Source organism: Oratosquilla oratoria, chromosome 5 (genome assembly GCF_046742065.1).
Source record: "Oratosquilla oratoria isolate Oo_2021 chromosome 5, ASM4674206v1, whole genome shotgun sequence".
Lineage (NCBI taxonomy): Eukaryota > Metazoa > Arthropoda > Malacostraca > Stomatopoda > Squillidae > Oratosquilla > Oratosquilla oratoria.
In genome coordinates this window covers 38307624-38331742 of record NC_134781.1, presented here as the reverse complement: position 1 = coordinate 38331742, position 24119 = coordinate 38307624, and the positions used below count along the sequence as shown (strand labels likewise).

Here is a 24119-nt window from a genome sequence, read left to right as displayed (position 1 = left end):
CAAACAATAGGGAAGGGTTTTTTTTCTGAGTATGTATGGCAATTAGGATGTGTAATGTACACATTATAATTTTCGACCAAGGAGCTGCAGAACATGTCTAACTTTTATGAGAACTACAAACCAATATACAGGGGGATCTCTCATTACAAATGAATTTCCATATTGTATTCATGTGCCATATGAAACTTGAGAAACCAAACTCTGTATATTGATTGACATGAAAGGACTAGTTTAGCTATTATGTTACAAGAAAGTAATATTTCTAAAATATTTCTTAAATGCTTATACAAAGTATCTATTACTTTACTTGAACATAAATAAGTGTGCAAAAGAAATATTATCTTCCAAATATGACTATGACGTTGAATGAAATGATTCACATTTCAGCAACTCCATAGTGATATTCCTCTTGGTAACAGAAGAACTGCTTTTTTAAAAATTAAGGTGAACAAGTGAGCTGTCAACTGGAAAGCTGTATCTACAACAGGGAAAGTCCAAGTTACCAAGAGTTGTAACATGACAGCTAAGCTAGAACCTTGCAGCAGTTGCGTTGTGCACAGTCTCATGGTGGGGTGTGGCGCCTAAAACAGATCTGTATCATCTGGGGCATCCAAATCATGGTAGCCAATGACTTCTCGCTGGTCACCAGACCTACAAAAACAAAGATCAACTCAGTTGTGCTTCTGGCTGGTGACTCACATTACCGATTGTCTTCCCTCATACAAATACAACTAAATTATCTGAGCTCATCAATGAAGAATGCAATTTCTTCACAAGCAGTGACAGAATGGGATAAATGCACACACATCTTTAACTGTCAAACAACTTACGCTTACATAAACCTTTTAGCTGTATCCTCGATAATATCTAAGGGTATACCTAAACAATGATTTACCTTGATCTATATGTGGCTCGTGGTCTCTGGTATGGGTCACGAGCATATGGGTCAACTCGACCACTGTAGTAATCTTTTGGATAACTGCTTCCATAGCTGCCATAACCAGCTGCTGTTGGATAACGGCTGCCATAACTTCCATATCCATACCTGTTCAGAAGGAATCATAAATGGATACACCTATTATTACCATTTATCCTATATCCAATAATTATTTCATATATTTTGTACAATAAATCAAATAGTTGCTTCAATGAACAATGACCTCATAGTTGCTGGCAGCAGCCCTGAAGCCATAACATAAACTTACACAGCAGGGTCATACTTCCTGCAGGTAGGTTCTAGCTCCCGCCCATATTTTTATTCCATGATTGCCAACTATACATAATGCCCTAAACTACATGATAGCTTTTCAATAATGTCAGTTCCTCTACTAGCCCCCAACAAAATTTTTCATACACTATACCCCTGCACTGAGTGTGAAGATGTATCCATGTCATTAATGAGGAGCAGGAGGAGGAGGAACAGGGTGAGGCTACATCTACAATCCCTCCATAAAAATTTTCATGAACTACTGTCCTGCACTGGGAGTGAAACTGTATCTGTCATTAATGAGGAGCAGGAGGATTAGGAAGATGATGAGGCTACTTGTTACTCTATATGAAAAAGTAGTGGAAAAACATTTGAAATCAAAAGAGACCTTGGAACTAATTTGAAGATTTAATGACAATCCATACATTTATGAATGGGGTGGGAGAAGGAGATACCAATGTGGAAAAAAAAAAAAAAAAAAAAAAAAAAAAAAAAAAGGGGGGGGGTTGAGGCAAGAGAGGAAAAGACTTGGGCATTTCAAACATGACTTATTGCCAGTTCTATGAAGAACATAACAGGAGAGAACATTATAGGAACCAGAACAGTCCTGTGATATTCACTAGCCATTTTTCTCCAGTCCAACTTTTCATCTCTCACTACTGTTTTATACTTCTACTAGCCAAATTACCCGCGTTTTGCTGTGGGCAAATGATGATCATTTTAATTTTGATAGAATTTGAGGAGAAAAGTTACATGTATCAATATAACTCAATGGAAAAGGTAACAAATAAAATGTTAAGAAAGTAAGAAAAAAACAATTTGAGGAGGGAGATGCCCTTTGGAAATAAAATACACTCGGCTGTAAGAGAAGAAATTAACCAACCTTTAATAATCTTTGAACTCAAGTATATTACCGTCCACAAAAAAAGTAAAATAAAAATAACCAATATTTTAATATTTGGCAAAATTATACTATTATTTTACATTTACATGCTTTCTCCTTACAAAGGCTATCATAGTTTGTGGCAACATTAATTTCACAAATATAAATAATGTTTATGAACAGATACAATAGCTTGTTTAATCATGGTAATTTTTGTCACAAAAATGCTATGCATGTTAAAGGGACACAAAAAAAAAAAAAAAAAAAAAAAAAAAAAAAATATATATATATATATATATATATATTTTAATGAAATATAGTTATCCAAGTACCTGGAGTGATAGGGTATCAGAATATATATGGTTATGGGAAAGGCACTGTGGGACGTTATGCAGATATAGGGGATAAGAGGAAAGCTTCTAGGAGCTGTCAAGAGTTTTTATGAGAGTAGTAGAGCTTGTGTCAGGATTAGAAATGGAGAGAGTGAGTGGTTCGAGGTAAAGGTGGGACTTCATCAAGGATGCGTTATGTCGCCCTGGCTGTTCAACTTATACATGGATGGGGTAGTGCGAGAGGTAAATGGAAGGGTAGTGGGTCAGGGATTGGAGATGGTTAAAGAAAATGGAGAAAAGTGGGAGGTGAACCAGCTGTTGTTTGCTGACGACACTGCGCTTGTGGCAGGATCGGAGGAGGGATTGAGGAAGTTGGTGACAGAGTTTGGGAGAGTATGTGATAGAAGAAAGCTAAAGATAAATGTGGGTAAAAGAAAGATGATGAGATGTACAAGGGGTGAAAGTGGCAGTAGACTGGAAGTGAGCATTAAGGGAGAGCAACTGGAGGAAGTGGATAGTTTTAGATACTTGGGTGCAAATGTGGCAGGAAAAGGTGGAGTGAAGGTGGAGGTAGAATGTAGATTGAGAGAAGCAAGTAAATGCCTTGGTGGATTGAAGAGTGTAATGAGGAATAGACATTTGGGAATGTATGCTAAGAGGAGACTGTATGGGGCAGAAACATGGAACATAAGAGAGGAAGAGAGAAGGAGTGTGAATATGTTTGAGATGAGGTGTCTGAGAAGTATGATGGGTGTTACTAGGCTAGATAGAGTGAGAAATGAGGAGGTGAGGAGGAGAACAGGGGTGGAAAGGGAATTGGGAAATAGGGTTGATGAAAGAGTATTAGGATGGTTTGGATACATGGAAAGAATTAGTGAAGAAAGACTAGTAAAAGAGGTATGGAAAGCGGTTTGGAGGGAGTGAACATGAGGTGGCTGGATGGGGTGAAGGGGGCTTTGGGGATGAGGGGAATGTCTGTTGAGGAAGGACGGGAGAGGACAGAAGACAGGGGTGAATGGAGAATGGTTGAATATGGATGATGTTGTGATGCATGAGGTGGAATGGGGGGGGGGGGATGGGGGTGAGGTAGTATGTGTGGAGCAAAATTTGACGCAGCCCAAAGGGATTTCTCCCCATCTTCTCCTTTTATGCATGGGGGGACGGAGAGGGGGGGACGCCGATTTAATGAAGCGGCCTTGCTGTGGATGTACTGTGTCTTGTGACACTGCTTCTGACCCAGGGCAGTGGACAAGGTGCAGGGATGACCCGTCATTCAGGAGGTGCTAAGATAGAGGGAGGGTGGAGGGGTGTGGAGTGTATTCAGGGATGGAATGGGTGGGAATGATTTTATGCCTTTTCCTTTTTGGCTACCTCCCTTGTAAGGGGGAAAAAGCCTTGGTGTATGTATGTATGGGGGTCTATCTCCAAAACCCTAGGAGGAGTTCATGAACAGACAAAGGCTACTACTTTATTATAGAATACTTAAAAAGTCTTTTACCATTTATGTGTGATCCTTCTACAGCTTACTATATTTTCCAACTTCCATATCAATCTTTTGTGTAGTACTTTGTCAAAAGCTTTTAAGAATATAAGAATGAAAGAGATTACAAGAGGCCACAAGGCCAATACCAGGCAGTTCCACATTCATTACCACCTATCATCCCTATCCATAAGTTTATCAAACTTCCTCTTAAAACAACCAATCATTTCAGTGCTCACTACATGATTATTAAGTCTATTCCATTCATTAACCACTACTGGTAAACCAATTCTTATCTATTTTTTTTTCTTAAACCTACATTTCATCTCCTCTATCAGATCGCCCCACACTCTTCGTTTTTCCAGTGTAAGTTATAGTGCCTACATCTGTCTTTGGTAAATTTCTAAGCCCTTGTATCATTTAGGTCATTCTTTGTACCATAATGAAGATCCATTCTATAGGACAAAGACCAAAACTGTACTGCATAGTAAAGAGTGGGTCTATTGCAGTGGTATCTGAACCCCAAAGGGTTACAAAACCTTAATCCTGGTGGTACAAGACATGATAGCCAGTGCAATGGTACTGTATATTTACCAAGAGAAAGCATAATGTGCATTCATTGTATCTTACTAATTGACATTTCTAATTTGAAATAAAGAAGTACCTTTGTTCAGTAATTGAATATATCTAGTAATTTCTCAGCAAGGTTTGTATCACTAATCCTTTCCATATGTTTGCATTGTATTTATATTGGATGGGGTATGAATTTTTTTTTGAGATAATCAAGGAGTACAGGCACTGAAAAAGTTTAAGAACCACTGGTCTATTGCCATATAGTTAAAGATTACCTCTACACTTTAGTTTGTAACTGTCCTCACAAAAATCTGCCTTGTTAACCCTGTTCCTGGCACTAATGCACTGTTTCCTGGATTTAAGGTCAGGACTCAGGCTCCAAAGTCCTGTTCATATTCTGTTTTCTCTAATATAGCATTATCTAAGCTATACCTATTAGCTGGGTTTTGTAGTCCTACATTTAATACACTGTAATTTGAGATATTGAATTCCATTTCCTACTTCTCCATCAAGTAAACCATTTACATTAGCATTGGCCACTTTCTTGTTTTAGGCCATCTCCTATCTGAAAAGGTGATGTAGTTTTACTCCTAATTCTTCCATTATTTTCCATAGAGATGTTCTGCTCACTCTATTATAAGCCTGTTTGAAATCGATGAACAGGTGCAATTGCTCCCTATCATATTCCCAATACTTTTCTATTAGTTGTCTTATAACAAAAACTATTTGTTGTTGACCTCCCTCTTCTAAAACCACATTGGTACTCTCCTACTATATACTCTCACCACTGTTATTTAATCTGGGAATGGGAAAAAAATAATCAGAGGTAGTATGAATGGGTGAGACAAAGGAATAAAATTGGAAGATATAACCATAAAACTATTACCATATGCTGACGACATTGACATCATGATAGAGAATCAAACAGAATTGGGAAACCTGGCGGCACTCTTTAAAGAAGCTGCAGAAAGTGTTGGACTCAAGATCAATGAGAGCAAGACAAAGATAATGAAGATAGCAAGAGAGTCTAATTTGCCAGAAAGGGGATTGATTGCAGGGATGGACATAGAGAGTGTTCAAGATTTTAAATACTTTGGAGTAAAGGTGACCAGTGACAGAAGAATGAAACAGGAAGTGGAAGCCAGAATCGGAGCAGGAAATCGAAGAAGAAGAAGAAGAAGAAGAAAAGAAAAAGGTCAATTTCAAGAACAACAAAACTGAGACACTACAACTCAATAGTGAGACCAGTCATACTGTACGACTGCGAAACATGGGCCCTTACAAAAGCTATGGAGAAGTTTGAAGTTCTTGAAAATAAGTTTTATGTAGAATTTTAGGACCCGTGTATGACAACGAAAGGCAAGAATATAGAATAAGACAACTGGGAAATTCAAGAATAAACAAAACAACCCCATGTTAAAAATGTAATAAGATTAAAAAGATTGAAATGGGCAGGACATATTACATGGATGCAAGAAGATAGATGGCCAAAGAAAGTGCTCAATAGTGGAGTGCGTGGAAGATGACCACTTGGACGACCTAGAAAAGACTGGAGGAGATGAGTTGAAGAAGATGAGAAGATATGCGGAATAGAACAGGAATAAAAGGAGGTGGCACAGGACAGAAAGACATGGCGAGACATTTCAAAAGTGGTTATGAATCACCCAGTGGCCCCGAAGACCAGCGGAGTAGGAGAGTAAGTATTGGCCACTTTCTACTTGTAGTGTTTTTATACTATATTGCCCTATAGTCATTTTCAAAACAATATTGATACTGATTGTGACCTAACCTGAAAAACGTTTTTTTTCTTTCACCTTCCTTTTAATTTTTGTTCCTGGTTTCCTTTAAAAGTTGCTGTATTTTTTCATTCATTTTCAGTTACATCTTCCCTAATCTAAATATATTTAAATTTTTCTTTCCCTGCTAACCTCTGTGACTTGCTGATTACCTCAATTGCTAAAATTTTAGACTCAAACATTATATCTACTGGATGGAAGCAATTCCTTCTATAATGACCTAACAAACATTGTCTGTCTGATCAGTTGCATCAATTTCCCACACAAGTTTCCCTAGCCCTATGCCATGTTCCTGGCATACCTTCCATGAAGTAATGTAGTCTTCCTGCTATCCAACAGTTATGAAACATTTAGTGACACAGGTGATGCACTTGGAAATGTGCTGGACTCCCATCTTAGTTGTGTGTTTGATTTTTGCACTTCTCTCTGATTCCCAGCAATGACTGTTACCTCCTTCAACAGTCCAAGTACAAGGCAAAGGTAACAGCTTCAGTCACAGCAACATGCCTCATAGTATATGCTCCTCACCTATATTTCTGATGAGAAATTCTGCTCCCCTCACTACTTCCTATCAAATTCCTCCACAATTTTAACTTTGTTGCAAATTCACTTACCTCCACTGTTCAACATTTTTATTTTGGCCTCTGTTTCATCCTGGTCAAATTTCCAAGTTGAATTACATACTTTCATAGCCAGAAATCCTTAACAATCAGCCTTTTGTAATGTAAAACAACACTTGGTAATATAAACAAAGATTTTTTCTGACATTACATTTCATTTCTCATCCTGAATTATATCTAACCCCCCCAAAAAAAAGGGGGGAGGGGGAAAGTGACAAATATACATCAAACTAAGAAATGAATATGTAAAAATATGCAGGGAAGAAAAGAGACACTATGAAAATGACATAATAGAAAAATGCAAGGACCAACCTAAACTATTATATGTATGTGAATGATAAACTAAAAGATAAACATGAAATAATGAAACTGTGTCAAGGGAATAATGTATAGATGTAGAAATGGCTGAAATTATAAACATTTTAAATCTGTATTCACAATTGAAAATACACAAAATTGGGAAGGACAGAAAGATTCCCCCAATAAAAGAAATAACTGACACAGAAGGAAACAAGGGACCAAATAAAATACCCTTGATGTCATAAATTCACAAGGGCTGGATGGAATTGCACATTGGATATTGAGAGAATGTATAGGTGAACTAACAGACAAAATACACAAGATAATTGATTTCTCACTCAAAGAAGCAAAAATATCACAAGATTGGAAAAATGCAAATATTGTACCAATATACAAATGAGGGGACAAGGAAAATCCAACTAACTATAGACCAGTCTCCCTTACAAGTACAGAAGCAAAAATGTGAAAAACTTATCGAAAGTGGATGGATTAAAATTTAGAATATAACATACTAAATCCAAAACAATTTGGATTTAGATGTGGAAGATCATGTGCCACAAATTTTATTTGCTTTTACTCGAGGCTAATAGAAATAATACAAGAAAGGGGCAGATGGGCAGATTGTACCTTCTTAAATCTACAAAAAGCATTTGATAAAGTACCACACAAAAAGCTACTAAGAAAAATTGAAACAAAAGGTGGAGTACAAAGAACTTTATTGGAATGGATGAGAGACTTCTTGAACAGGGGAAAAATGAGGGTGGTAACTTAGAGACAAGAACTTGACCCGGGAAGACATGATAAGTGGAGTCCCACAAGGTTCTGTATTGGCTCCGATAATGTTTGCCATATATATATATATGACATGGATGAAGGTGTGGAATGTTATATGAACTTTGCAGATGCAAAATTACTAGAGAGTAAGTACAGAGGAAGATTGTAAGTCACTACAAAAAGACCTGGATAAAGTCTGTGAAAGGATTCAAAAGTGGAAAGTGAACTTAAACATCAACAAATGTAGTATAATGGAATTTGGACAAAGTAAAAATATATAGATGTAGAAATAGCTGAAATTATGAACAAATATTATAAATCTTCTCCTTTTATGCATGGGGGGACGGAGAGGGGGGGTCGCTGATTTAATGAAGTGGCCTTGCTATGGATGTGCTGTGCCTTGCGACATTGCCTCTGACCCAGGGCAGTGGACAAGGTGCAGGGATGACCCGTCATCCAGGAGGTGCTAAGATGGGAGGGAGAGTGGAGTGTAGTGTTTTTTAGGGATGGAATGGGTGGGAATGATTTTATGCCTTTTTCTTTTTGGCTACCTCCCTTGTAAGGGGGAAAAAGCCTTGGTATATGTATGTAAAAATGGAATATCGGGACAATATAAGATTGGTATAAAGGAAGTTAAAAAAGTTAACTCTGAAAGGGACGAAGGAGTAACTATCACCAGTGACATGGCACCAGACAAATATATTAACAAAATAATCGAAGAAACCAGGATCAATGAAAATGGCCTTTGACTACTTGGATGAAGAAATGGTAAAGAAAATATTAGTTACATTGATAAGACCAAGATTAGAGTATGCTGCCACACTATGGCCACCTAATACAAAAAAGAATATAAAAAATTACAACAAATCTACTACATAGTAGTAGTACTGGGAGACCTTAATGCTAGGGTAGGAAATAAACCAATAAACTGAGTGGTTGGGAAGTGTGGAGTCCCAGGAAAGAATTTTAGTGGAGAGTTGATGGTGGAGATGTGTCTAGAGAGTTGATGATAGCATACAATGTTTAGGAAGAAAGTCAAGCATAAGTACACATGGGAGAGGGTGGTGGATGGAAGGGTTGTAGATAGAGCGTTAATGGACTATAAAGTGGTAGATGGGATTATAATAGGAAGAGTAAAGGGTGTACATGTTCTAAGGGGTGAGACTGGGGGAATATCAGTTCATTTTCTGGTGGAAGGTAAGTTGAGAGTGGAAGATAGATGGAGAAAGAAGAAAAGGACAAAAGGTACAGAAGTGCTTAGAGTGAACTGCTTAAATGAGAAAGAAAAGGAGAAGGAGTACAAGAAGCAGCTGAGAGAGGAGTGGGAGTGAAGGATGGAGTAGAACTAGGAGTGGAGGAGGAATGGGGATGGCTCAAGGAGGGAGTCACAAGGTGTGCAAAGATGGAACAAGGAGGGCGGGAGGAAATAGAAGGAAGGGTAGCGAGTGGTGGGATGGGGAAGAAAAGAAGGTTGTAGAAGAGGAGAACCCAGCTTTCACAGACTGGTTACAAAATAGGACAAGGGAATCATGTGAGAGGTACAAAGAAAAGAGAAGTATAGCATAAGATAAAGGTGGCAAAGAGGACATGTCAAATGGGGAAAGAGTATGACAGAAAATTTTGAAAGTAATAAAAAGGTGTTTTGGAAAGAAATTAAGAGAGGAAGAGGAGGCAAATCAAGTAGACAAAAAGGTAAAAGGTGCATATGGAGAGATGATATTGAAAGAGAAGGCAGTAAGAGGAAGATGGGCAGAATATTTAAGGAAATTGCTAAATGTGAAGGAGGATAGGGAGGGAAAGGTAGTTGCAGTGGGAAGTGCTAAGAAAATGACAGTGATGAGCGAGGAAAATGGAGGAGAAATAAGGAAGAATGAAGGCAGTTAAGAAGATGAAAGCAGAAAAGGCACCTGGTCTGGATGGATGTCATGCAGTATATCTGAAAAAAGGAGGTACACTTATGGTGGACTGGTTGGTGAGGTTATTTAATGTTTGATTAAGAGAGGGTAGAGTGCCGGAGGACTGGATGAGTGCCTGTATAGTTCCACTTTACAAGGGAAAAGGGGACAAGTGTGAGTGCAGTAATTTCAGAGGGATTAGCTTGTTAAGTGTAGTTGGGAAGGCATATGGGTCTTGATTAAGAGGATTAGGAGAGGAACAGAGGGAGTCATTGGTGAGGAACAATGTGGGTTTAGGACAGGTAGGGGCTATGTAGATCAGATTTTTGTGGTAAGACAGATGTGTGAGAAAGCTATAGGAAAAGGTAAGGATGTTTTTTGGGTTTTTATGGATCTGGAAAAGGCTTATGACAGGGTAGACAGGAAGGCACTGTGGAAGGTATTGCAGATATACGGGATAGGAGTAAAGCTTTTAGGAGCTGTCAAGATTTTTTACAAGAGTAGTACAGCATGTGTTAGGATTAGAAATGGAGAGAGTGGGTGGTTTGAGGTAAAGGTGGAACTTCATCAGGGATGTGTTATGTCACCCTGGCTGTTCAATTTAAACCTGGATAGGATGGTGCGAGAGGTAACTGCAAGGGTGGTGGGTCAGGGATTGGAGATGGTTACAGAAAATGGAGAAAAGTGGGAGGTGAGCCAGCTGTTGTTTGCAGATGACACTGTGCTTGTAGCAGGATCAGAGGAGGGATTGAGGAAGTTAGTGACAGAGTTTGGGAAAGTGTGTGAAAGAAGGAAGTTGAAGATAAATGTGGGTAAAAGTAAGGTAGATGTACAAGGGGAGAAATTGGCAGGAGACTGGAAGTGAGTATTAAAGGAGAGAGACTGGAGGAAGTGGATAGTTTTAGATACTTGGGTGCAAATGTGGCAGGAAAGGAAAGAGTGGTAAAGGTAGAATGTAAATTGAGAGAAGCGAGTAGATGCCTTGGTGGATTAAAAAACGTAATGAGAAATAGATATTGGGAATGGAGGCTAAGAGGAGATTGTATGAAGGAGTGATTGTGCCAACAGCACTGTATGGGGCAGAAACATGGAACAAGAGAGGAGTTTGAATGTGTTTGAGATGAGGTGTCTGAGAAGTATGATAGGGGTTACTAAGCTGGATAGTGAGAAATGAGGTGGTGGGGAGGAGAACGGGGGTGGTAAGGGAGTTGTTGTTGTTGTTGTTGTTGTCGTTCCCTAGACTGTCTGTCCGAGCAGTCCCGTCTCCCCAAGGAATGCCATAGCTGAAACTGGGTTTTCCCACAAATCCTTTATAGAGCGTATGTTGTGTTGTTTGCGTGCATGATTGTGTATAATGCAGTCTTCCATTATGTGTTGTATGGTATGGGGTGAAGTGTTACATCCTGGGCAGCTGTTCACAATGCGGTCATCCAGCCTCTTCTGGTAGCTTAGAAGTGCTGGGTGGTGACCGCACCGCAGTCTGGCCAAGTGGACTCTGTCCTTTCGTGGGAGAGAGGATTCAGAAGGGTGGATATCAGGGGGTCTGGCATGCAGCAGTGTGTTGTCTTTCAGTGTGTTAACCCCTTCCATACGGTGCCGCACACGTAGGCATCATGAGGAGCAAGTGGATTCGCGACGCTGCCATATCGGCGTCTTGATTATATTTATTGTAGTCGCCCCTGTGTTTTTACATTCTCCCAAATGCGCCCTGAATCCCATTCTCTGTGGTTTTCAAAATTCGCGGGTGAAAGAGAGAACGATCGATATAAGCCGTGACTATATTTTATGATGCGAGTATTATTACGACACGTCATACGGCTGGCATTGGCTGCTGCCCGCGAGATTTAAGTTCCGTACTGAAGTGGTTAATGGAGCAGTGAGTGATATGATTATGAATTAAGGTCTCCCAGTACTATTACATTGATATTTCTCCCTAAATCCTCCATGCACTCATAGGGAATTAAAGAATGAAGTGACCTAAAGAGTGAAATTGAAATCCTTAAAAGAGAACACAAGGGAATGAAAAATGAGGACAAAAATAAAAATGAACTGAAAAAAAAAAAAGAGGTCAAAGAGCAATTACAAGTAGTGACCAGAGAGGTGGAAGTGTCAAAGAAACAGAACTAATTAAAACAAAAAAAAATCAATGGAAATAAGAACATTAAAATAAAAAAATATTCTTTAGAGAAACATTACAAAAGCAGATGGAGGAAAATACAAAAGAAACAGTTATGAAGGTAATTAAAGAAAAGGAAAATTTGGTGAGAGATACAGTTGACAAAGGTAAGTGCATTGTGGTCCATGGTATCCAGGAAAAACATATGTATCAATACCAGAGAGAAAAAGAGAAGGAAATAGGTAGGGAAATTCTGAAATACAGGATGAAGGACAAAATTTCAATAAAGAAATCAACAAAATCCATAGGATAGCAGAAAAAAAACCCTCTGAAAATAAAACTAACTTAAATGATAGCCGAGGAGGTATCATTGAGAGCAGTTAAACTGGCAAACAGCGAGAAATTCAAACATATATGGATACAAAAGAAAATGAGTGATGAGGAAAAAGAGAAAGATAAAGTTCTTACAATTGAAGCCAATGATAGAAATGAGAAGAGAACAGAGATGGAAAAAAACGATTTTTTTTTGGAGAGTGCTGGACTTGAGACTGAAAAAATGGTACATCAGAAAAATGGAAACTTAAACCAAAATAGAAGGGAAAATATGAAACAAAAAGTGGCATACACAAATATCGATGGCATGATCTCTGGAATCAATTAACTAAATGATTATCTAGAAAGAGAAAAACCCATCATTATGGGAATAGCGGAGACAAAATTGAAAGGATCTCTATTAACCACTTCACTCCGGACTTAAATCTCGCGGGCAGCAGCCAATGCCAGCCGTATGAAGTGTCGTAATAATACTCGCATCATAAAATATAGTCACCGCTTATATCGATCGTTCTCTCTTTCACCCGCGAATTTTGAAAACCACAGATAATGGGATTTAGGGCACATTTGGGAGAATGTAAAAACACAGGAGCGACTACAATAAATATAATCAAGACGCCGATATGGCAGCGTCGCGAATCCACTTGCTCCTCATGACGCCTACGTAGGCGGCACCGTATGGAAGGGGTTAACATGCATAGTGGGACATGGTCTATACAACCACTGGGTGAAAAATAGAACAGAGGAGCAAGGAGTAGGTGTTATGATATTGACCAAAAAGGGTCTAAATGTAAAGATTATTGAAGGCCAAGGCAATGCAGAATTTATTATGATCAAAATTGCAAACAAAAAAGATAAAAAGCAGAAAATTTGTAGCAGTGTATGTACCACCAAAAACCTATGCATGTTTGTACAGCGAACATTCTAAATTACTGGAAGACACAATGATCGTGCTAAACGAGTTACTGAAAGAGGGTGGAAACATAGTAACCATGGGCGATTTTCATGCAAAAGACATAATCTGGGAAGAAATGATAGTTAAAGGGGGGAGATAAATTTTGGATCAACATTCTACTAGATATGACCATCGAATACACCCTGACACAATGGGTTAAGGAAAATACTAGATATAGAAACAATGAGGAACCGTTGAAACTAGACTTAATATTAACTTCTGAACCAGATATTGTGAACAAAATGGAATATAAAACACCAATTGGAAAGAGCGACTATATACTAATAGAGTTTGAATTAAAAGAACAGAACGATGTAGATAGGAATGACAAACATAGGGAAGGAAGATTAATGTACAACAAATCGGACTTTTGTAAAATTAAGAAAAAAATTCCAAAACACAAACTGGGATAAATTCTCGAAATGGGAAATAAAGATGGAAGACAAATGGAACATATTCAAAGAAAAGTACAAAGAAGGAATTAACAAATATGTACCAAAAAAAGAAACAAAAAGATATCTACATAAAGTGTTGGTTTAACAAAGGGTGTAGTGAGGCTTGAGCCAGGAGAGGCAAAGCTTGGAAAAGATGGAAAAAAGATATATATATATATATATATATATATATATATAAATCCAAATGGTAAACATATAAAACTTAGGAACAAATATGTGAACATAAACAGGAAAGGAAAATGAAATTATGAAAGATATTATACACAAATGTAAGGATCACCCTAAACAATTCTATATATAAATGAAAAACTAAAGGATAAACATACATACATACATATACCATGGCTCTTTCCCCCTTACAATGGAGATAGCCAAAAAGAAAAAGGCATAAAAATCATTCCCACCCATTCCATCCCTAAATACACTCCACTCCCCTCCACCCTCCCTCTTATCTTGGCACCTCCTGGATGACAGGTCATCCCTGCATCCTGTTGACTGCCCTAGGTCAAAGGCAGTGTTGCAAGACACAGCACTTCCACAGCAAGGCCGCTTCATTAAATCGGCAACCCCCCTCTCCATCCCCCCCCCCCCATGCAGAAACGGAGAAGACAGGGAGAAATCCCTTCGGGCTGCATCAAATTTTTCTCACACATACTACCTCACCCCCCATCCCCTCACCCATTCCACCTCATGCATCACAGCATCATCCATATACAACCATTCTCCATTCACCCCTATCTTCTGTCCTCTCCTGTCCTTCCTCAACAGACATTCCTCTCTTCCCCAAAGCCACCTTCACCCCATCCATCCATCTCATCCTAGGAAGCCCCCTCATGTTCACTCCCTCCACATCTGCTTTCCATACCTCTTTTACTAGTCTTTCTTCACTCATTCCATGTGTCCAACCTATACTAATACTCTTTCATCAACACTATCTCCCAACTCCTTTACCACCCCTGTTCTCCTCCTCACCTCCTCATTTCTCACTCTATCCAGCCTGGTAACCCCCATCGTACTTCTCTGACACCTCATCTCAAACACAAACTCCTTTTCTCTTCCTCTCTAATGTTCCATGTTTCTGCCCCATACAGTGCTGTTAGCACAATCACTCCATACAGTCTCCTCTTAGCCTTCATTTCCAAATGTCTGTTCCTCATTATACTTTTAAATCCACCAAGGCATTTACTCGCTTCTCTCAATCAACATTCTACCTCCACCTTCACTCCACCCTTTCCTTCCACATTTCCATCCAAGTATCTAAAGCTATCCACTACCTCCAGTCTCTCTCCTTTAATGCTCGCTTCCAGTCAGCTCCCATTTTCACCACTTGTACATCTCATCACCTTACTTTTACCCACATTTATCTTCAACTTTTTTCTTTCACACAGTCTCCCAAACTCTGTCACCAACTTCCTCAGTCCCTCCTCTGATCATACTACAAGCACAGTGTCGTCAGCAAACAACAGCTGGCTCACCTCCCACTTTTCTCCATTTTCTTAAACCATCTCCAATCCCTGACCCACTACCCTTGCATTTACCTCTCGCACCACCCCATCCATGAAAGATTGAAAAGCCAGGGCGACATAACACACCCCTGACAAAGTCCCACCTTTACCTCGAACCACTCACTCTCTCCATTTTTAATCCTGACACATGCTCTACTACTCTCGTAAAAACTCTTGATAGCTCCTAGAAGCTTTCCTCCTATCCCGTACATCTGCATAACTTCCCACAGTGACTTCCTGTCTACCCTGTCATAAGCCTTTTCTAGATCCATAAAAGCCCAAAAGACATCCTTACCTTTTCCTATAGCTTTCTCGCATATCTGTCTTACCACAAAAATCTGATCTACACAACCTCTACCTGTCCTAACTCCACACTGTTCCTCACCAGTTACTCCCTCTGTTCCTCTCCTAATCCTCTCAATCATGATCCTCCCATAAGCCTTCCCAACTACACTTATCAAGCTAATCCCTCTGAAACTACTACATTCACACTTGTCCCCTTTTCCCTTGCAAAGTGGAACTACACAGGCATTTCCCCAGTCCTTCAGCACTATCCTCTTTCCAGCAAACATTAAATAACCTCACCAGCCAGTCCACCATCACTGTACCTCCTTTTTTTGGGATATTCTGCATGGCATCCATCCAGACCAGGTGCCTTACCTGCTCTCATCATCTTAACTGCCTTCACTTCATCCTTCCTTATTTCTCCTCCATTTTCCTCACCCATCATGGTTATTTTCTTACCAATTCCCACTGCAACTATCCTTCCCTCCCTATCCTCCTTCACATTAAGCAACTCCTTAAAATACTCTGCCCATCTTCCCCTTACTGCCTTCTCTTCCATTATCATCTCTCCATCTGCACCTTTTACCTTTTCTCTACTTGATTTGCCTCCTCTTCCTCTCTTAATTTCTTTCCAAATCATCTTTTATTATTTTCAAAATTTTCTGTCATACTCTTATCCCATTTCACATCTGCTCTCCTGTTTGCCTCCTTTGGCTTTTGCTTTACTTCTCTTTTCTTTTCTTTGTACCTCTCATATGACTCCATTGTCCTCTTTTGTAACCAATATGTGAAAGTGCTTCTTCTCTTCTACAACCTTGTTTCCTCATCCCACCATTCGCTACCCTTTCTTCTATTTCCTCCCGTCCTTCTTGTTCCACACACCATCTTTGCACACTTTGTGACTCCCTCCTTGAACCATCCCCATTCCTCCTCCACACCTAGCTCTACTCTATCCTTCACTCCCTCCTACTCCTTCAATTTCTTCTTGTACTCCTTCTCCTTTTCCTTTTCATCTAAAGAGTTCACTCTAAGTACCTCCCTACCTTTTGTCCTTTTCCTCTTTCTCCATCTATCCTCCACTCTCAACTTACCTTCCACCAAAAAATGATCTGATATTCCCCCCCCCTCTCCTCTTAGCACATGTACATCCTTAACTCTTCCTATTATACTCCTATCTACCACTACATAGTCCATTAACACTCTATCTACCACTACATAGTCCATTAACACTATCTACCACCCTTCCATCCACCACCCTCTCCCATGTGTACTTATGCTTGACTTTCTTCAGAAACACTATTTGCTATCATCAACTCTCTAGACACATCTCCACCATCAACTCTCCACTATGAATCTTTTCTGGAACTCCACATTTCCCAACCACTCTGTCAATTGGTTCATTTCCTACCCTAGCTTTAACCACTTCATGTCAGGCCAAAATCTCGCGGGCAGCATTAGCTGCCAGACATACGATGTTGCGTCATAATACTTGCATTATAACAAATAAAGTTACAGCTGTATCGATCATTCTCTCTTTCACCCATGAATTTTGATAACCATAGAAAATGTGATGATGCCAGTTTACAGAGTATGGGGGTCACGCAGGTACAACTACAATAAATATAACCAAGACGCCGACATCGGCATCCTCGCGTACCCACTTGCTCCTCATGACGCCGACGTAGGCGTCACCGTATGGAAAGGGTTAAGGTCTCCCAGTACTACTACATTGATGTTCCTCCCTAATCAATTTATACACTCATTTAAATGTATCCAAAAAGCCTACCTTTCTTCTACATTCTTCTCACTACCAGACCAATATGCACTTACAAAAACCCACATCTCCTTTCCCAGTTTTACCTTCATCCACATTATCCTTGAGGAAACCTCCTTCCACTCCACTACATGTTTACCTATCTCTTCACTTATTAGTATAGCCACCCCTTCTCTCCCTTGTCCTCTCTTCACTCCTGATAACCTCCAATTACACTCCCAAACTCACACTCACTCTTCCCTCCCAACTTAGTTTCACACAAAGACAACATATCCATCTTTCTTCTCACAAACATACTACCTATCTCTTCCCTTTTACTCTCATCTGTACCACATCTATGCACATTAAAAGACCCAAACCTTAGGGTGCTGGTTGGAAAACTCCTAGACCCTCTTATGCCTTTACTTGTTTTAGGAATGTCCCCTTTGGGGCTGCAGGGAGAAGGATGCCTGGTTACAATAACCATCCCGTTTTTCTCGCCTCTTATGATCCAAGTGGAAATACTTGGGGGCAGTATTCTTTTACCCCCACCACAAGGGATAAACATGAAATAGTGAAATTGCGTGAAGGAGATAAAGAGTATATAGACGACACAGAGACGGCAGAAGTTATGATCAGACATTTCAGGTCTGTTTTTACACTTGAGAGCTCACAATCTTGGGAAGATGGACAACAAAGAAGATCACCCATGATGAAATAAATAAAGGTAACACGAAAAGAAATAAGAGACCAGACAAAAAACCTAGATGTCAGGAAATCGCATGGACCAGATGGAATTGTAAATTGGATCATGGAGTGTATAGACAATCTGACAGATAAACTATACAAGATTCTCACAAGACTTCTCACCCAGAGGGAAAGGTTCCGCAAGATTGGAAAGATGCAAACATAGTACCAATATATAAAGGAAGAAATAAGGAAGATCCTACAAACTTCAGACCTGTATCCCTTACAAGCACAGTAGCAAAAATATGTGAAAAGGTCACAAACAAATGGACCAAACACTTGGAAGAAAATAAAATAATAAACCCCAAAAATTTGGCTTTATAAGTGGCAGATTGTGCACCACAAACCTAACCTGCTTTTACTCGAGATTAATTGAGACAATACAGGAAAGAGATGGATGGGCAGATTGCGCCTCCTTGGATTTGCAGAAGGCATTTGACAAAGTACCACATAAAAAATTAACAAGAAAAATTGAAATAATAGGAGGAATACAAGGTAAACTGCTGGAATGAATGATTTCCTAACTGGGAGAAAAATGAGAGTGGTACTTAGAGACAAAAATTCGAACTGGGAAGATGTGAAAAGTGGTGTCCCGCAAGGCTCTGTATTGGCTCCTTCAATGTTTGCCATATATATAAATTATATGGATGAGGGAGTAAATTGTTACATGAACTTCTTTGCTGATGATGCCAAATTACTCATGAGAGTAAGACCAGAAGATTGCAGATCACTGCAAGATGACCAAGACAAAATATGGGAATGGAGTCAGAGAAGTGAGATGAACTTCAACATTAAAAAATGTAGCATAACGGAATTTGGAAAAAGTAAAAACAGAGTATCGGGACAGTATAAAATTGGAAACAAAAAAGTCAATTCAGAAAGGGACCTAGGAGTAATTGTCTCACGCAACTTGACACCTGATAAACATGTCAATAAATTATTTGGAGAGACTTATAACTTATTGAGATTAATGAAAATGGCCTTTGACTACATAGATGAGGAGATGGTAAAGAAAATAGTTGTTACACTGATAAGACCTAAACTAGAATATGCTGTAACACTATGGGTACCTAGCACAAAGAATAACATAAGAAAATTAGAAAGAATCCAAAGAGGAGCGACAAAAATGGCACCTATACTGTCAAATCTTACATACAAAGATTGGAGAAATTACATATGTCAACACTAGAACAGAGAAGAGAAAGAGGCGATTTGCTGACCATTTTCAGAATTGTGAAAGGGATGGAAATTCTTGATAGAGACTACTTATTAAAGTGGAACAGAAGAGAAACAAGAGGACACAAAAAGAAGCTAAAGAAGGACAGTTACAGAAGAGACTTGAAAAAGAATACCGTATATACTCGTCTATAGGTCGATCTCGTGTAAAGGTCGACCCCCCATTTTTGGCCCAAAATTCTAGAATTTTCCATATACCTCATGTATAGGTCGAGTGGCTTGTTTTTGTTTTGGTGCTGTGAGCATTCCACTGTCTTAATGCTTTGAAGTGGCGTGGCTTGCCTGGTATAGCAATTGATTATTATGGTTTTTTCACTTCATTAATTCTGATGTATTTTGGTTTATGTTTTTTTTTCAAGTTCACTGATTTTAATATCTAATAAGTTTCACTGAAGTTGCCATTTCAGCAGAGTTAAAAACTTGAACAGATTACCAATTTTTTTTATCATGAAAGTAGCAGTTGCCGACAAGACCGACGAGTTAAACACCATATGAGGACGGAGCCTTTATTTGTACGACTTTTCTCTTATTACAGCCTTTTCAAGTACAAACTGTGATACATATGCTTGAGATTAAATAAGGGGAAAGGAGGGAACGGGGAGAGAAAAGAAGTAGGGGGAAGGGAGAGGAGGAGGAGGAGGAGGGGGATTGAACACTGGGAAAGGTTGAGAATGCTAGCCCAAACGTCCGTGGGCAAAATGTTCTCAAAGGGTGGTTTAATTATTTTTTTTTTTTTTGCCATGGGTATTAGGGGAATTATGTGGGGCGAGATGTTGAACATTCCCCTATTGTGTTCAATAGTGTTCGTTCCTTGAATGATCGCTGCTTCTAAACACTTCCTGCGGATTTTGTCTGGTTCTCGTATCAGCAGCTCTGCATTCTTCCAGTCCATAAGATGGTTTTCCTTGTTTCTATGTGTCACACATGCATTGGTGGTGACATCATGACCTGACGTCGTAATGATGTTCACGTATTCGTGTATTCAGGTTGCGTGACGTTTCTCCGATGTAAACACGGAACACGGAATACGATAAACACCAGCTTTGGTGCCCAGTGTTTGGTTGTTGTGTATTTTTGTCTTCGTGATGTCTTTTATCGTCCTGCTTGTCTGGCACACTACTTCCAAATTGGTGGTTCTTAAAATATGTGTCAGGTTGGTGGCAACGTCGCTGGTTGGCAACACGAGACGTCTTGTTGTGCAGCAGGACAGCACAACAAGTTGTCTCGTGTTACATTGTTTTAGTAATGGTAACAATAATATATACCATATAAAAAGCTAAATTTGAGAATATCACAATATTTTATTATTTTTCAACCAACTATGAGTACTATAATAGTATACATGATATAATAAGCTTGCCTGTGCTAAGAATTTTAACAAACAGGTAAACCCACAGTATGGGGTTACCGTATCTAGAAGGAATTTCACATGTTTTGGTACGTACCGTGTATTTCATGTCCCCATTGTTTACTGGTAATAACTAGTAAGTAAATATTTTGATTTCTGAACCTAAAGAAAAGGTAAGAGTTCTTCCTAGCCTTTCTTGTCATGTCTGGATTTCAACCTAACAAGATTATGACTTGTGTATAGGTCGACCCCTAGGTTTTGGCCTAAATATTTTTCCTTAAGATATCGACCTATAGACGAGTATATACGGTAGCTTCCCACATAGTATTTACCTAGTTGTAATATACGGGAAGGGAGCTATGCTTGTGGTGACCTGTCTTTGCATCTCTCCGTATCAAGTATTATCTTAAAATCTTGTATAGTGTTTGCACATACTGTTTCGTTGTCTAATTTGTTCCATGTATTTATCGCTCTGTGCAGGAAGCTATTCCTTTTCAAGTTTCTTCTATAACTGTCCTTTTTCAGTTTTTTTCCCATGTCCTCTCCTTTTACCGTTGTCCCACACTAACAAGTCGTTCCTGTCTAAAACTTCCATTCCTTTCATTATTTTGTAGATAGTCAGCAAATCTCTTCTCTGTTCCAAGGTTGCTAGATTCAATTTGGACACTCTTTGCTTGTATGTTAGTTCGGCGAGAGTTGGAGCTAGTTTGGTTGTCGCTCTTTGTATTCTTTCTAGTTTCTCAATATTCTTTTTGGTACTGGGTGTCCAAAGTGATGCTGCGTACACAAGTTTTGGTCTTATTAGTGTAGTTAGTATTTTCTTTATCATTTCTTCATCCAAATAAGCAAATGCCACTTTGATTGACCTCAATAAATTGTAGGTTTCTCTGAATATTTTATTTATATGCTTATCTGGTTTCATGTCCTTTCCAATCATCACTCCCAAGATCTTTTTCTGAGTTTGCTTTTTATTTCTTTTACTTTTTCTTCCCCAATTCTGTAATCTTTTTATATTCTGTTTTTACTCTTTCCAAATTCCATTATACTACATTTCTTTATATTAAATTTTACTTCCCACTTTTGAGTCCAATTCCAGATCGGTCTGAAACAAACTGAACGGAAAAATAGTGATTTTAAGAATAAACTGGGTGTGGAGAGATACGAAAATGGGTCACTATGAGTATAGCTCTTGTTCCATAAAATACAACTAGGTAAATACTCTTCCGACTCCATTTCCAGACTTTGTCCAGGTCTTCTTGAAAAGATTTGCAGTCTTCCTCTGTATTTACTCTCTTTAATAGTTTCACATTGTCTGGAAAGAAGTTCATATAACATTCCATGCCTTCATCCATATCACATATATAAATAGTAAACATTATTGGGGCCAATACAGAGCCTTGGGGGACTCCGCTTATCATATCTTTACAATTTGAGTCCTTGTCTATAAGTACCACCCTCATTTTTCTTCTGTTCAAGAAATCTTTCATCCATTCCAATAACTTTCCTTGTATTCCACCTATTATTTTAATTATTTTTAGTAGCTTTTTGTGTGGTACTTTGTCAAAAGTCTTTTGTAAGTCCAAGAAAGCACAATCAGTCCATGTGTCGAAATATACAGATTTTCTGTCCATCCTATCTCATTCTCTGACAGTGGGTCAGTAAGTCTCATTTTACAAAAGTGCTACTACATTATACCTTCCATACAGTAGTGGGATTCAGCCGGTTCTTACCTATTCGCTAGAACCGGCTCACGCAAATTTGTCAGTTCGGCGAACCGGCTAACTGGCGAACCGACTAGTTGCTCAGCTGGTCAGTGGTCTTCTGCATCTCATCCGATAAGTACCGGGACGGTATGTTTCGTAACTTTCGTTAGTGATTTATTGCATAGTTTATTTACACAAGTGGTTACCAGTTTTTTTTCATGTATATAGTGCTTGGTTTCTCTGTATATTTGTGTTATTAAACTACATTTTATTATAATTATGGACATACATACATACATGCACTCTCATACACACTCCTTAGGCCTACCCACACAAACATGTTTGTTTATAAATAACACAAATGCATTGCACACATACTCATGTACATGTACACATATGCACACGTGTAAGCACATACATAGCCTACACATGCACACACTACCCCCACACAAACATGCGTCCGTAAAAAAATAAATACACCTGCACTAGGTTGCCCAAATCGAATTTTTTGATCACGAGACTAACTATAGGTTGGCACCCAGGTCTATACCCCATTTTATTTTCCACCTGACAATTTTTCAGGTTTTTCGTATGTAAATATTTGAATATTTTTTACGTTTGGCAGCCAGAGATGCATTTTAGATATAATATTGTTAGTTTTCCATATTTCTAGTTAGAATATTTAATTGATAACAATAATATAAAGAAAATGTGGCTAAGAAGTGGTTGCAAATTAGTGTCAGATGGAAATACACCGACTATAACAGAACCGGCTGACGAAAAATTTGAATCCCACTACTGCTTCCATATATATTATATACATACAATACAAATGTTGTTGTAATTCCATTATAATTCTTTCACCTCTTTCAACAATCTCACCTGATATCAAATCATGACATACCTTTTGAATATACACCCATCTCACAATTAAATGGACAAGGGGGGGGGTTCCGATAAATATAATAAATTCAACATATTTACTGCAATATAATATGACATCTACCAAGGATTGTAAAGACTGTTTCTTGATATGCCATGATTGTATAGTCAGGGGACTCTCAAATTCAATTTGACTCGTTGGTTGGCATATTTATAAGTGTACTGGTCTTGCATTCGTTTAGTTATGGGTTCGAATCCCACACCCCTCTGATTCCTAGCAGTGACTGTTACCTGCCTTAATAATCCAAATGCATATGGCAAAGATGATGGCTTCAGCTGCAGCTACACACCTCTTGGTGTAGGCTCCTCACCTTCACCTCTAAAATCTGTTAAATGGGGGACCATCAAATCAAGAGCTGAGTGTAAAGACAAAATAAGAAAAGCTGACACTTACGCTGCTGGTTGTTGAGGGTATGCTGCAACATATGGGTCTGGCCTGTCCTCCTTACGTCCACCACCTTGTTTATTACCTGGGTACTCAGGTAGCTGGGGCCGCTTTGGGTCCCGCAAATAATTATTGAAGTATTCAACCTAAAATAGAAATGTACTTGTAGTTTCAACCAATACCACATGTGTCACATGATATACTTTACTCATCATCATCATGTACCAAAAATACCTTTCAATATTATAATGTGGTGGCCAGCAAAGACACACCCACTCTTTACCAATACCACATGCAATTGTTGTCATCATCTCAGCTCCTCATGGATAAAAGGTCTTCCCTGTCCCCTACCCACCACTTAGGTCAGAAGCAATGCAGCAAGATACAGCACCTCCACAGCAAAGCTCAACTGTTTAAATTGGTTCATCCCAACTGCTTCATTACATAGCAAATCCCTCCCACCTCAGCCTTTCCAGAATTTAGAAAATGGGCAATC

General features: G+C 38.9%; 1 protein-coding gene across 6 annotated transcripts in view; it reads right to left on the bottom strand.

Moving 5' to 3' along the window:
* Ars2 (arsenic resistance protein 2) overlaps nt 1–24119 on the bottom strand; it is a 314986-nt gene that overhangs the window by 33483 nt on the left and 257384 nt on the right. For 4 of the 6 annotated variants that reach the window (XM_076185179.1, XM_076185183.1, XM_076185182.1 and 1 more), the window contains exons 16-18: nt 23633–23769; nt 896–1045; nt 536–651 (exon numbers count right to left, since the gene is read on the bottom strand). In XM_076185179.1, the coding sequence (XP_076041294.1) occupies nt 582–651; nt 896–1045; nt 23633–23769 (357 nt within the window). In that variant the 3' untranslated portion in view covers nt 536–581. Of the gene's footprint in view, nt 1–503; nt 652–895; nt 1046–23632; nt 23770–24119 lie in introns of all 6 variants that reach the window. The other 2 variants (XR_012966393.1, XM_076185184.1) reach the window with 2 other exon arrangements.